This window comes from Lissotriton helveticus, chromosome 6 (assembly GCF_964261635.1).
Source record: "Lissotriton helveticus chromosome 6, aLisHel1.1, whole genome shotgun sequence".
NCBI lineage: Eukaryota > Metazoa > Chordata > Amphibia > Caudata > Salamandridae > Lissotriton > Lissotriton helveticus.
Window position 1 is genome coordinate 647,187,187 of NC_136067.1, and position 15,872 is coordinate 647,203,058.

Genomic DNA, 15,872 nt, shown 5'->3' on the forward strand with positions numbered 1-15,872 from the left:
TCTCAAAATCATTGACACACCCATACCAGGACTTACACACCCACTCACTGATTCATAGGTCTACACACACATCCACTTAATCACCCATACAGTCATTCATAATCCAACTCACTAATACAGCCACTGATATATCTACTCATACACCCATACATCCACTCACACACTGTCAGTCATTTATAGAGCTACTCACACACCTACTCACTCACCAATAGTCAATGACACAGCCATGTACTCACCTATACAGTTATACGTACACCCACTCACTTATTCATAACACATACTCACCTATAGCCACTAACACAAGCACACTCACCCATACAGCCACTCTCACAATCACTCACTCACTCAGTCACCCATTTATTTCAACACTGACGTATACTGCCTTTCAAATATGAAGTTACTCACCCATATACCACCGACACATCTATTTACTCACCGACACAGACCACTTTTTGAGGCCATTTGATAATTTTATGAATTTGTAATCTTAAGTCTATTCGATGGTATTAATATTTCTTTTGCACACATTTTAAAAGTATTTGATACTTTGTATATGTTATGATTTTATTTAATTATATTTAGGGCTCCTGGTTTTATGGTATTTATTTTGTTGACATTTCCGTCTGTATTTATCCATATTTATTTTTGGGTAATTTTATCTGTATTTATCCATATTTAATTTTGGTTTTGTGAAAATGTTAAGCTGAAATTAGTATATTTTTCCATGTATTTAACTCATAAATATGCACTCATGCTTGAATGCCTGCCAGGTTTCAAGCTGTGAACACGCGCTGAAGATAAATCAATGCACTTGAATCAAAATATGAAAATTTCAGTATCAACCTTGTGCATATCTTCTGCTGTTAAAGCCTCTTTACTAAAAGCCCTTTCTTTTTTAACCCCCTCACCTATCAATCCACACAGCTATTGGCTTGGCAGTCATGGCAGACAGTAATTAGAATGACTCAAAAAGCAATCCAATTACCGTTTTTATCCATATTTAAAAATAAATACAGGCATGAAAATAAATGTTTTCTGTCTGTATTTATTGGTAAAAATCAGGAAAAACGGAATGCAGGGGCCTTAATCATATTTAATCATACAATAAAACATATCTTATCCTTCACGAGTTCTTTGCTATATCTATTATTTACCAGTCTCCTGAAGGAAGACTGGATTCCCATAGTGTGTCTTTATTGAATCATATGTCCAGCATTACCGCAATATAGTTGCAACCCAACCTTTTGCCGGCTTTCCTTTTTATTATCGGTTAAAGGACTCCTAACTGTCCCTGGTTGCATACTTCCTCTTGAGGCAAAAGGTCTACTGAAATTTCTGAATGACCGCATGAAAATCCTTAAATAAAATAGAATAGCTTTCTCTCATCTTAGAGTTTCTTTCCTTTCATCTCTCTTGTAATATGTGTTCAATCAACAAAACTAAATTAATAAAATCTGAAAATGATTATGACTTTGGGAATGTTTCTCAAACATTATCAAAGAGATAGGGCCGACCTCTGACCTTTGAGGAGCCCTCCCATTTGGACTTGGTAGAGGCAGTCAACCTGCGATCGGTAGGGAGTCTAGTGGATGTGAATGTATGGCATGAAGTGTGGCTCTCCCCACTGACTCCCATGTATTTGCTCAGGGGCCACGTGATGAGCCCCTCCGGGATCGGGCCTTGGCTCCCCGACTCCCACTTGGAATCTGAGAGTGCCACCTGACCCACATTCGGAGGGCCAGAGCCCGTGTCACTGAGGGTGGAGTGGCCTGAAGCTTGCGCCCTCCAGGTGGCACGACAGGGAATTGAGATGGCCCTGCCGCTCTTGGCCTGCGATCGGCGGGACCTGGCTGCTGTTATTGACATGTCAACTACTGCAGTCTCGGTGGGCGGGCGCCTGGAGCAATTGGGGGCCCACACTTGTTCCTGTAGTGGCGATCCCTGACCGCATCAAGATAGCGGGGGTGAGCACTCACATTTCGGCCCACAGCCGACGGGACCTCTCTCCTGGCCATTGGCAAGGCCCTCCTCTCCCCCAATGCACAGACTACCAAGGAGAGAGCAAGGCTGGCATAGCAGCGTCTCTCAGCTCCCTCGTGCCGGTACTGGGTGATGGAAGATGCCGGAGAAGTGCAGCACCCAGGGAGGGTTCCGACCCCAGGGAGTGCGACAGTGTGAGGAGGACAGAGGCTGCATCGGCCCGCAGCCGGCGGGTTTCCCACTCGGGGTGGCGGATGAGCGAGACACTGGCCGCGGCCAACTGGGGGATGCTCCCTGTTTCAGCGCATCTGAGTGCTCACTTGCTCTAGTGTGTCACCAACGGTTCGCTGGTCAGCCCCCAAGCATGGGTTGGCCACACTTGAGTCTCATCCTTGAAATCCCAAACAGGACGGAGGACCTGAACGGATTCACATATTGGGCCGGGCACCCTCACCTTCACAGCTGAGACCTTCGTGAGGCGGTGGGACCCTCCCGCACAGATACGCTCGCCACTGTCTCCGCGACCCAATTGACGAAGGCATGAAGGGATCGGATCACTCCCTTGAAGAAACCACGCAACCATGCGGAAGGACAGAGGGGCTAAACCAGCGCCAACTCAGACCCGAATGGAGCAGTACGCAATCAATGGCCTCAGACATGGTGTGTCTTCACCTCCTGTGGTTACCCACTCAGAAAGTGACCTGGCCACCATCAAACAGGCCATCAAGACCTGTCAGGAGTCAATGGAAACTAAGATCGGAGAGGTGCGGGTGGACATGGCCCTCATTTGGCTGTATCTCCAAAATGCAACTGCTCGCATCACGAAGCGAAATCGCACATCTTGGAGATTGAAGAGGACGTCTAAACCCTGAAGACGCAAGTAAAGAAGCTCCTATCCCACACGTTTGACCATCATCATAGACAAGCAGAGGATGATGAAAATCGATTGGGTCATAATAATCATCGCCTGGTGGGTGTTCCTGAGGGGACAGTACCCTTGCAAATGAATGCTTAAATTAAAAATTGGATTAAGTCCTGGATGCCCCTGAACGCCTTGTCAGCATGCTTTGTGGTAGAGAGGGCCCACCGGGCGCTCGCCCAGGCTGCCGCCGGGGGGCCCCACACCGGCCAATAACAGCAAGGATTCAGAATTTTAAAGACCACAAAGCCATCCTGCAAGAAGCACGTTCCCGGCCAGAGCTATTACACAACGGCGCCAAAATTATGATCTTCCCTGATTACACCAAGGAAGTGCAGGCCCAAAAAAGATCATACATTCAAGTGAAGCAGAAACTACGGGCCCTTAACCTGCATTACCAGGCTTCTCTTCCCGGCCCTCCTCATAGTGAATAGGACACACTTCTTCGACAAGCTGGAAAGCTGCTTGGACCTGGATGACCGAGAAGCGTCGACTCTACCCACTGACGGGTTTCCCTCATCCTGAGCCCCAGAGGCGACCACGAGCTGGCATGATGGCGGGCGCACTTCTGAGACGCACAGGGTCTCACAGAAGATGCAATGCACATGGAGCAACCTCCGCTTTGCCTGCAGGATCCCCCAGGAGAAAAGCAGATTGTCAAGAATGCAGGAACCAGCAACATCCCGAGAGAATGTTGAGAGACCTGACTCGACACCTGTGTGGCGCTCTATAGACTCTCCGGGGCCAACCTCTACAAACACCGACCTTTCATGCAGCCCCCATCTGACATTAAACGCCAATTAATTTATCTGGATGGTTGTGAATCCTTAATGGTAAAGAGGCCGTATGCAGAGACCCACACCACACTACAGTAGCTATTCAGTCCAACTAGCACAGCTGAGTGCCCCCAGCCACCCACCAGGCTTATCCTGTGGGGAAGCCTAAACACCCCAGACCTCTGGCCCGCATGTCACCACCCTACCATAATGGCGTGACCTTATAACGGGAATGAACCCCGTAGAGTCCTCTCACGGACTCTTAGATAAAATGCACGGCAAACCCACCCGATATCCTTTTATTGCAGGAGACACACCTGATGGGAAATAGGTGCCACTTTTTAGCGCGTCAGGAGTTTGATAGGGTGTGGCACTCAGGGTTTACTAGAGGGGCTCGTAGTTCATCCCAGTCCTCATACACCCAGATGAGAGTGACTTCATGCCTAATTGGGCACTAGATATTGCCTTCACAGAGTCCATGTGAACTTGGTAAAGGCGCACATGCACCAAGAGACATGCACTTTAATGCTTCTTGATTCAGACAAGGTGTAGGATAACTTGGACTGGACTTTCCTGTTCCAACTCCCGAGAAACATAACATTTGGGGCCCTGCTATCTTACATCAAAGTACTGCATGTAATCTCCAGGCACAAGTACGGGTTAATGGATTTTGAAAGCCCTGCACTTATTCCAACGAAGCACCAGAAAGGGCTGAGCCTGTTGCACCTCTAATAAGCCCTTGCTATGGAACCATTGGTGACTTGGGTACCTAGTGATGCAGTAGCAGGGGACACTGGGGTGGGGACACAGAAGAGAGCTTATCACTCTATGTGGATGATGTTTTGCTCTTTATGGGAAACCGCCTATGTGTACTGGGTCTACACTGATTAAAATGTTGGAGTTGTACAATGAGGCCCCAGGCTTGAAAGTTAATTGGGAGGCCAGCATTTCTGATTGGCAAGCAAAGAGTGAATGGCAGTCGATGGGCTTGGTTAAAGACAATATTGTAGATACATAAAGTCTCGCAGAGCATGCATACTGACTCTAGGGTCGACCTAAAATGGTCTAACTTTTTATTTTTTTGTTAAAATGTGTCCCGTTTTCTATTTAGAAAAATGATCTGCATAAACAAAAGATTGCTTTCTTTAAAAGCAATCACATACACAATGTTCTTCTGACCCCAGCAGGCTACCATGCCTGTGACTCTAGCTAATTGCAGTGGGTCACAATTTTTGCCACCTGCCTCATGGATATTAACGATGTAGGTTGACTTGTAATTTACTACGATTCATAATTTTGTCTATCGACCTATTAGTACATAGGTCAGTACCACAAAATTCCTTTCCATTTGCAAAAACTCAGTGCACAATTTGTGACCACTTTTTGTGAATGGAAAATTCATGCATCAGGCTTCTATCTCTTGCTCATCCTAATTGTCATTTCTTCCTTCCTGCTCCCTATTCCCTTCTCTGCACCCTGTTTCTAAATGTACTCTTACAAGTAACTTTTTATTTTTTCCTTCACCTCCGTCTAATTTTTGCAGCACTCAAGCTCCTCTTTTCAGCAGTCTAGTACCTCCTCATGATGATGGTATGTTTGCTCCTCATTAAGGTTTGATTGTAGCACATAAAAGGTGAATGGCAAGCATTTAACATGCCTTCCATCTACTCTATTCTTCAGAGAGATGAGGAGACTCAACTGAATAAAGATTTTCTAATTGGGCCAGAGATATGTATTGTGGGTGCTCGGTACTCTGTTATTCAAAGCTTGTATCGCAATACCCTGTTCTTTGTCCTGAGATATCAAGAAACGACTGGGCTAATACATTAGGCACTACTGCCTATTCGGTGTCTATTCCTGAGATACAAGATCAAAAGGGAGAAAGCTGCTAAGGCACCTTTTCTTTAAAAAGAAGCAGCAGCTGAGGTGTAACGAAATGACATGAGCAGAAAGATGCATTGGGTAATTTGCCTGTGCAATTCACACTATGAATGAAGTTAATTTTACATTGTTGAGCCATGCTTATGGGATTTTGTATTTATTTGAATGCCAGAATTTTCAATTTATATCAGCAAGTTTCCTTACATACATGTCATATCAGAAAGGTAACATTTGTTATGCAGCATACGGTCCAACAACATTGGTACGGCATTGATTAGTGGAGCGGAAGCTCCCTAAGTATAAAAGACAGTGTACGCTTATGCAATGCAGTTGTGACTTCGTGTGCGCCCACGTATAATCCCTGGTTCTATAGCTTATAGTGTGTTTTAGCACTATGGCATACTCGTGGTGTAGGGTGCTGTTGATAAAGGTATAGGGATAACTCAAAACATAACAGGTTCTGTATAACAAGCTCAGAGTTCCTTCCCTGCCAGCTCCTACACCAAAAGTATCCCATGTGTTGTTGTCTTTAACAACTGTTTGTGCATTCACTCGCTAATCGGTACTATTTGAGGAGCAAGCATGCCTGCCGCCTACTGCGACCGTCCCGGTTATTCTGTTAGACTAGTTCTGCTTTGCGCATGTGTACACTCAATCCACAGAGCCAGCAGTGGGCGGGCCCTCCCTCACGCCCCGCGGTCTTGCAACTGTTTGGCCAGCATTGCATCCCAACTTGTAGATATTGGGACCCATAGTGTCCTCCCGACGGATTACGATATTCTTGGCCTTGGCCAATGCAAGCATGGAGTGCCGCCACACCTGCGTGTGAGGGGGATCCTGCGCCTTCCATTTCCTGGTAATTAACCTTTTAGCTACTATCATCCCCAGATCGAGGAACCTGGAGGATACTTTATTGTTACGGTTCTTTCGGTATACATGTATATGTAAGTCTGCCACTCGAAAGGGACCACGAGCTCTGTGCAGGTGGACAGTGTATCTGCATCTTCTTTCCAGTATGTGGGAAGATGGGCGCAGCCCCAGAGCATGTGTAACAGATCTGCATCAGCAAGAGCGCAGCGTGGGCAGGCAGAGTCCATGCGGCTAAAGTACCGATTGATTTTAGCAGGTGTGAGATAAGCCCTCTGTGTTGTGTAGTATTCAATTGGTCGGAATCGCATGTTTCTGGGGATGCACACTGGACTTTCTACCACCAGGGCCCATTCCGTGTCTGAGAATTGGCGACCCGAATTCTGCTCCCAGCAGTGTCGAAGTGGCACTAGATTGGCTGCTGTGTACTGTCAAAGTGAGGCTGCAAACCACTGCATTAGGTGCCCACCTTGCCCCATGACGTGCAGGTACTGCATAGTGAGATGAGTTTGTGGCTCAGCTATGAGGTCACCCCATTTAGTCGTGACTGTAGCTATTAATGAACGGTGTAAGGGGAATTGGCTAGGATGTAGTCCCTCTTCCTCCACGAAATTTTGGTTAGGTTTATTACCATCTGCATATCATCTGTCCCCTTGGCTGCGCCCTCCAAAGCCAGCAATGTGCCGTCTTTGCGGGGATGGAGAGGAGGACATAGTCCATATCATATCCATTTGCCGTGAGCTGATGCGGGAGCGCCGGGTACTACTTAGACCTATTTTCAACAAATAACAAATACGGTCGTGACAAGAGGTGCTTGCAAGCTTCTCTGGCGAAGACACTCAACTAAGCTGCTGCCTGGTAAAAATTGTAACTGCAGCTGATCTTCGAGTAAAACATCGCATACAACCGTAACAGCGTTTTAAGCACATAATTTCAAGCATTTTTGCACATGTAAGCCTCATAGGAAAGCATCAATAGGCTAACTATATATTTTTTGCACAATTCAATGGATGTTGAGGTGGCACTAGGCACTTTAAATTTGCACTTTTCAGCATGTCATCACTCTGTAGCCAAGACTCTGATAAGGGGGTAATCCTATCTCACAAACTGCTGCTAATCTCTACTAACAAAAATGAAGAAACAAGACAATGTGTCACCAAGGCCGGGGGAGTGGATCTGCCCCGCAATCTTAACAAGTCTTTTTAACTGTGGCTTTCAGCCTTTTTAAACTGAGGTTTTATTGCTCATAAGAGATGGTTAATTTTTGTAATGGTTTTATTTAACTGCACAATAAACAAATTACTTACTTACTCTTCCTCCACTAGTGTCGTATATGGAATTAGTGTACCGTCAAGATATAGATCACCTAGGGATTGGCTTCTCAACTCATGCAAATCCCAAAGTTCAATTTCTGCAATTGTTGTTTGGCATTCAGGCGTCCCTTCCATGGGCAATGCAGGCGCGTATGGCGTGATATGTCTGGTTAAATATAGACTCCTGTGAAAGCACTTATACGCACCAGGATGAATTAGCCTTATCAGTTGCAGTAACGTGTAGGGTGTGCATGTGGTTGCAGTGTTGTTGCGTTGGCTGACAGCCAGCCATCTAGCTATCGATTGCAATTGGGCGGCTAGGTAGTACTGATCAAAGTCTGGAGCCGCTAGGCCACCTTGATCTGTGGGCAGATATAGTTTCTTTACAGCTACTGCTACTGGGTGCCGAGCGCTGCCCCATATAAAGTCTCTGACTGATTTCTCCAACAAGCAGAAAAAGAAGGGGGGATATATATTAGCTGGTTCGCAAAATGGTATAAAAACCGCGGAAGAGTCACCATTTTGGTAAGAGCCACTCTGCCTGTTACTGTTAGTGGAAGCTTACTCAAGAACAGCTTCTGTGATCTCATGACAGTTAATGTTCTGCCCCGGTTCCATCAGATAAATCTGCTGACTGCCTATATATTCTTAGGCCTAAGTATCGGAATGTGTCTGCCTTCTACTGTACCCTTTCATCATTGAGAACATACCCCGGGTCTCGATTCCCCTCTCTAAATGAGTTAAGGCAGGCCTCAGTCCTGAAAGGGTGGCAAAACCCTCCAAGGTATGTGCCAATTGTAGAGGCACATTCTCAATGTCTCTAATATAGACCAACAGGTCGTCTGCATATAGCGACACCTTGTGTGTGCCATCCCCTATGGGATACCGTCTCCCAATGTAACACGGATTGTCACTGCTAGTGGCTCTATGGCTAGCGCGAAGAGGAGGGGTTGAATGCCAGCACGATGACCGCTAAGCATTGATTTATATCAAGCATGTGAAAAATTGTTTATTTGAAAGCAGTGATTGGACTGCTATATGAGTCACCAAAGGTGCATTACCTTGTGTTCTGTGTGGCATTCACTTGTTCTAGTGTTTTTCACTTTTGCGGGGTGGGAGGAGAGGGAAAAGAACAAGCACAGCTCAATATGTTTCCATTAAATATTGTCACAGTAGTTTGTATAGGTAATCTTGCCAAGTGCTGAGCCTTGCTTCAGCACCATATGGTCCAAGATTAATTTTGTCAGAGCCAATAAGTTGAACCTGTTGAGTCTGAGGTGGTATCATGAACATATTGTATCCTGTGAACAGACTCAGAACAGTACCCATGCCCCTGTTTGTGGTCAAATTATACTGCATGATGCACATACTAGGAAACACAGAGCAGTGGCTGCTTCTTCCTGTTGGTGAGCAGCACTGTCTGCAAATGATACACAAACTTGTAGATTTTGTGGGTTAATGTATGCTCTGTAGGCAGCACGGTTTCTGTAGAACCGGCACATTGACCTCTTCCAGGCCGGAGTATAGCTGGTAATGATGTTCACAATATGGTCCTTGACCTTCTGTATGAGAAAATGTGGCTGCCATAGGAATGCTTTTTCAGGCAGATTTACATTGTAATGTAAAACTAAGACAGGAGTGTTGTGTACAGCGCTTAATTGGAGGAGGATCATTTTATAAGTGTCCATAGGCACAGTATTTTTTGTGCTCAATCTGGACACATGTTCTTTTCAAAAAGCAAAGCTCTACCCCACACTCAGTGGAGGATGACATGAAGGTTGTGTCTCTTGACCTGGACAAGCACCCTGCTCTTAGTTCACTCGAGAACCTGCTAGACACTACACAGTAATGTCAATGAACAGTCCATGGGGTTCAGGAACTCAATAGGAGTCAAGAACTCAATTGATGTTTGGTCAAGAGAGCATACTTAGGGCCCGATTCACAAACCTAATCCTAATTTTTATGACTTTTGGTATTCACAAAGGGCATTTAGGAGTAGTAAAGTTAGGAATCCAAACTTTCCTACTCCTAAAAGCCCTTTGTGAATACCGAAAGTTGTAAACTTGAGATTTTGTCTCAGTTTGGGAGTATTAAAGTTAGGAATCCTAACTTTACTAGTCCTAAATGCCCTTTGTGGATACCGAAAGTCGTAAAGTTAGGATTTTGTCTCATTTTGGGAGTAGTAAAGTTAGGAATCCTAACTTTACTATTCCTAAATGCCCTTTGTGAATACCTAAAGTCGTAAAGTTAGGATGTTGTCTCAGATTACTTTTGTGAATCGGGCCCCCAGTGCTTACCATGGCTTGAGTGGGTCATAGTGGGCGTATCAATCACAAGAAATTGCACTAATACTGTTTTGCTACAAGAGGGCACTAACGCAGTAAGAGGGTGTTTTCCAGTATTCTTTGAAAGTCAACTAGTGCCTTTGGTGGTGTTTATCAGTTATATTCAGTTCTAACTGAATACCACAAACCCTACCTATAATTAACCAACTTTTTCTAAACATTGCCACTTTCTTTTATAAAACTATTTCTCCTTCCCTAATTCTTCACCAATGCCGGATAGAACACTTATTAAAATAGCGTAAGAAAATGCACACAAGTTCAGTTTTCAGAGTACCACCACAACAGTCTGATGTTTTTACATTCTAGAATTGTCCCATTTGAACTGTATTTGATGTCAACGTTGTCATGGCCTAAATATATTGCCACATTATCCCCTCGCCTGCAAAATATATGTTAAGTATACAAGAAAGTCTAAAAACCTCTGCAATGTGTGATTTCAGCTTTCTCATCTAGTAATATTACCATTAAAGTTAAACATTCCTTCTCACATTAATTGCAAACTGTTACAAAAAAGATGATTTATGCCCGGATAATAAACTTTATCAAACCACACTACACACCATTTCTCTCCAATATATTCCCACTTGCTACCCCATTCTTTTACTGATGCAAGTTGTGGTGATGAATGTACCTTGTTGTGGAATGGAAGTGACTGGCCTCTGTTCTTTAAAGTCAGCCGATCGAGATCTGTATTTATTTCTTGCCAGGTCTGAAGATTGTGAACAGCTGTCAAAGTCATCAGAATAATAACAATATCTGCTTTCTGAGTTTTGGTGATAAATAAGATCCTGGTTCTGTGTACACTTTGGTTCATCCATTTTTCTTTGATCACATGCCATCAAACTTCTTTCATTATCAATACTTAAAAAGTATGTTGGTCATACTTTAAAATACGTTTTAGGAATTTACTTCGAATGGGACTTGGTATTTGTTTTCCTATTCTTCACAGTTTTCTTTTTCATTGCTTGGATTAGTATGAATCATTGCTACACTTCATTCAGATGCCGTTGAGCTGGATCTAATAGGAAAACAAAGTAAAATAATGTATTTTATTACAAACAAATGACACTTTTCAGCCATTTGATTTTTATTTTGTATTTATTTTAGCAGCAGGATAAACTAGAACAATATAAAGGCCTTCATTAAAGTGCACAATTGTATAGTCAGAGCATACATCTTGATGGCCAGTTGCTGATGTGGCAAACCATATGCACTGCCCATGCCAGATGACATGATTAAACCGTATTCTATTATTCCAGTCACCATCTACACTGAACCAGTGCACATTATAATGCATGTGATTAACACATTTGATCCTGCCCGCAAGGAACAGACCCAAAGCTATTTGGGCACCAAATCATCAATCCATAGCTAAAGCAAACCAAAACAATGTAAGTGATGCAAATGCAACAGAAACTGAAAAAAGACAGTATGAAAATGAACAGGGGAGATATCACAATAGAGAACCTTTTATGATGCCAGCAAGATTATTTACCATAACTGAGAAATACGATGAGCCTGTCCTATAACATGCATGGCTTGTCTGTATATATCAAGAAACATCTAACAAACAATCAGGTTAATCATATGCTATGTTATAATTTTGAGCATGGAAGGGAGGGGTGCTGTTCGTTGGTTACTGTTTGTTAAATCACTATAAAAGTCTACTAAACAAAATAAAATAAAACATAAAAACGAAAACGTAGTATCCTGCAATCCCTGAATAACAAGCATTTACAATGCAATAGGTCTCGCCTTAATTAAGTTTCAGCTATTGGCATTGCTAAATATTGCAACACCGATTGCAACAAAAGTCTCTAAATTGTAGGCCAAAAAAATGTGTATTTATTTTTGTAGCAATGGTGGCATGCTGCGCTTTAGAAGAATATGTTTAAAAGTAAAGTGCAATCCTGTGGGGAGCGTCTTTGCAAGGAGAAAAAGATGTTCATTTAAGCAGGTACGCACTGAGCTCTGTTTTGATCGGTCACACGTGGTTGTTTAACAGCCCATTTAAAAGGTGAATTACTGTCGGTAGGCGCCCGTTAAATGTGTGGTGCAAGTCAGCATGATATGTCCGTTGAGAGAGGGATAACAATGCTTGGGAGTAGACAGAAAGCTTTTTATAAAAACGCTAGCTGCACAAAGCTGGAGTTCGGGGTTCTAATTATAATAAGAATGCTGTTTGAATTGCCAGTTGCTCGTTTCTATTGATAAGTATAAGGCACGATTCCCAAAAAAACAAAGCCTGATTTTTAAGAATGTAAAGACACATATATATTAGTTTGAGTTCCACTATGCTAATGAAGGGATGAACACTAGACAAAAATCGGGTTAATTAAAGAAATGGTCATTGTCAATTCACATGCAAAATGCCATATGTGCAATGTTAAAGCAAGATGAATATAATTTCACTTAAAACAAAATACATAGTAAAATAATGTATGTTATTTTTGACTTTCAGTTACCCCTGACGAAGGGCTGGTCTAAGCCCGAAATGCATTGGGTTGAAATAAAGAACTGCTGCTTTAAGCTACTGGTTGTATTGGACCCTATTTACAAGGAGGCCTGGATGGGCACATGTGAATATGTGAAGTTTTCCAAATACAATTTGTTTTAGATGTGGAATAGCTAACAAAGAGAATGAAAATATGTTAATATTGTTATGAATAACACGACGAACATGGAGAAGGTTAAAAACGGATGATTAATGGTTGGATGTGGTATCCAGAAATGCGCAGTGCGTCTGGGAGTGGAGCGTTGACTAGACGCTCCCCACAGGATTGTACTTAAAAATGGTGCACTTCAGGGCATGGCACTGCCCAGTTCCGCACGCGAACAGACAAAGATGTTTAAGATTTATGGACTAAGTAATGATTATAAAGAATAAAACGCGGTGTGCATACCACCACTTTCAATGTCTAAAAGTAAAGTGTGCCATACTGCGATTGATACAATAGTTAATTGTGAATGCGTTATTAATTGTTGTGTGCACTGATGGCTGGTGGTGTGTGTGCTTGTAGAAATTGTGCACTGATGGTGGTTTGTGTGTGCCTGGTGGAAGTGTGCACTGCCAGCTGATGGTGTGTGTGCCTGGTGGAAGCGTGCTCTGACGGCTGGTGGTGTGTATGTGGCTGATGAAAGCGTGCACTGACGGCTGGTGGTGTGTCTGTGCCTGGTGAAAGCGTGCACTGACATCTGGTTGTGTGTGTGTGGTTGTGTGTGCATGGTTGTGTGTGCGTGGTTGCGGTCGTGTGTGTTGAGTTTGTGGTTGTGTGTGTGTGTGTTTCTGAGTGGTTGTATGTGTGTGGTTGTCTGTGTGCTTGTGGTTGAGTGTATATGGTTGTGTATGTGCATGTAGTTGTGTGTGTGGTTGTGTGTGATTGTGTGTGTGTGGTTGTCTGTGTGCTTGTGCTTGTGTGTGTGTGGTTGTGTGGTTGTGTGTGTGGTTGTGTGCGTGTGGTTGTGTGTGTGTGGCTGTGTGTGTGGTTGTCTGTATGGTTGTGTGTGTGGTTGTGTGTGTGTGGTTGTGTCTGTGTGGTTGTGTCTGTGTGGTTGTGTGTGCGTGGTTGTGTGTGTGGTTGTGTGTGTGTTTGTGTATGTGGTTGGGTGGTTGGGTGTGGTTGTGTGTTTGTGGGGTTGTGTGTGTGGTTGTGGTTGTGTGTGTGGTTGCGTGAGTGGTTGTGTGTGTGTGGTTGTGTGTGTGTGGTTGTGTGTGGTTGCGTGTGTCCCTGTGTGTGTGGTTGTGCGTGTGTGTGTGGTTGTGGTTGTGTGGTTGTGTTTGGTTGTGGTTGTGTGTGTGTGGTTGTGTGTGCGTGGTTGTGTGTGTGTGGTTGCGGTTGTGTGTGTTGAGTTTGTGGTTGTGTGTGATTCTGAGTGGTTGTGTGTGCGTGGTTGTCTGTGTGGTTGAGTGTATGTGGTTGTGTGTGTGCATGTAGTTGTGTGTGTGGTTGTGTGTGGTTGTGTGTGTGTGTGGTTGTCTGTGTGCTTGTGCTTGTGTGTGTGTGGTTGTGCTTGTGTGTGTGTGGTTGTGTATGTGCTTGTGTGTGTGGTTGTGTATGTGGTTGTGTGTGGTTGTGTGCGTGTGGTTGTGTGTGTGTGGCTGTGCGTGTGGTTGTGTGTGTGGTTGTGTGTGTGTGGTTGTGTGTGCCTGGTTGTGTGTGTGGTTGTGTATGTGGCTGGGTGGTTGGGTGTGGTTGTGTGTTTGTGTGTGTGGTTGTGGTTGTGTGTGCGTGGTTGCGGTTGTGTGTGTTGAGTTTGTGGTTGTGTGTGTTTCTGAGTGGTTGTGTGTGTGTGGTTGTCTGTGTGCTTGTGGTTGAGTGTATGTGGTTGTGTGTGTGCGTGTAGTTGTGTGTGGTTGTGTGTGGTTGTGTGTGGTTGTGTGTGTGTGGTTGTGTGTGTGTGGTTGTCTGTGTGCTTATGGGTGTGTGGTTGTGTATGTGGTTGTGTGTGTGGTTGTGTGTGGTTGTGTGCGTGTGGTTGTGTGTGTGTGTGTGGCTGTGCGTGTGGTTGTCTGTGTGGTTGTCTGTGTGGTTGTGTGTGTGGTTGTGTGTGTGTGTGGTTTTTGTCTGTGTGGTTGTGTGTGCGTGGTTGTGTGTGTGTGGTTGTGTATGTGGTTGGGGGTGGTTGTGTGTTTGTGTGTGTGGTTGCGTGAGTGGTTGTGTGTGTGTGTGGTAGTGTGTGTGTGGTTGTGTGTGGTTGCGTGTGTCCTTGTGTGTGTGGTTGTGTGTGGTTGTGTGTGTGGTTGTGTGTGTTGTTGTGTATGGTTGTGTGTGGTTGTGTGTATGGTTGTGTATGTGGTTGTGTATGTGGTTGGGTGGTTGGGTGTGGTTGTGTGTTTGTATGGTTGTGTGTGTGGTTGCGTGAGTGGTTGTGTGTGTGTGGTTGTGTGTGGTTGTGTGTGTGTGGTTGTGTGTGGTTGTGTGTGGTTGGGTGTGGTTGGGTGTGTCCTTGTGTGTGTGGTTGTGTGTGTGTGTGTGGTTGTGTGCGTGGTTGTGTGTGTTGTTGTGTATGGTTGTGTGTGTGGTTGTGTGTGTGGTTGTGTGTGTGGTTGTGGTTGTGTGTGGTTGTGTTTGTGGTTATGTGTGTGGTTGTGTATGTGTGGTTGTGTGTGTTGTGTTTGTGGTTGTGTGTGTGTGGTTGTGTGTGGTTGTGTGTGTGGTTGTGTGTGGTTGTGTGTGGTTGTGGTTGTGTGTGTGTGGTAGTGTGTGTGGTTGTGTATGTGGTTGGTTGGTTGGGTGTGGTTGTGTGTTTGTGTGTGTGTGGTTGTGTGTGGTTGTGTGTGTGGTTGTGTATGTGGTTGGGTGGTTGGGTGTGGTTGTGTGTTTGTATGTGTGGTTGTGTGTGGTTGTGTGTGTGGTTGTGTGTGTGGTTGTGTGTGTGGTTGTGTGTGTGTGTGTGTGTGTGGTTTTGTGTGTCCTTGTGTGTGTGTGGTTGTGATTGTGGTTATGTGTGTGGTTGTGTGTCTGTGGTTGTGTGTGTGGTTGTGTGTGTTGTGGTTGTGGTTGTGTGTGTGGTAGTGTGTGTGTGGTTGTGTGTGTGTGGTTGTGGTTGTGTGTGTGGTTGTGTGTGTGGTTGTGTGTGTGTGGTTTTGTGTGTGGTTGTGTGTGTGATTATGGTTGTGTGTGTGGTTGTGGTTGTGTGTGTGGTTGTGTTTGTGTGGTTGTGTGTGTTGTGTTTGTGGCTGTGTGTGTGGTTGTATGTGTGTGTGGTTGTGTGTGTGTGTGTGGTTGTGTATGTGGTTGTGGTTGGGTGTGTGGTAGTGTGTGTGTGGTTTTGTGTGTGATTGTGTGTG

The 15,872-nt window shown here is 44.5% G+C and overlaps 1 protein-coding gene across 2 annotated transcripts in view; it reads right to left on the reverse strand.

The window, feature by feature from the left end:
- The window catches only part of LOC144762824 (lebercilin-like), a 2,038,162-nt gene that overhangs the window by 1,751,832 nt on the left and 270,458 nt on the right, over nt 1–15,872 (reverse strand). For both annotated transcript variants that reach the window (XM_078648105.1, XM_078648106.1), the window contains one exon: nt 10,713–11,099. In XM_078648105.1, coding sequence (XP_078504231.1) covers nt 10,713–10,920 — 208 coding nt within the window. In that variant the 5' untranslated portion in view covers nt 10,921–11,099. The remainder of the gene's footprint in view (nt 1–10,712; nt 11,100–15,872) is intronic.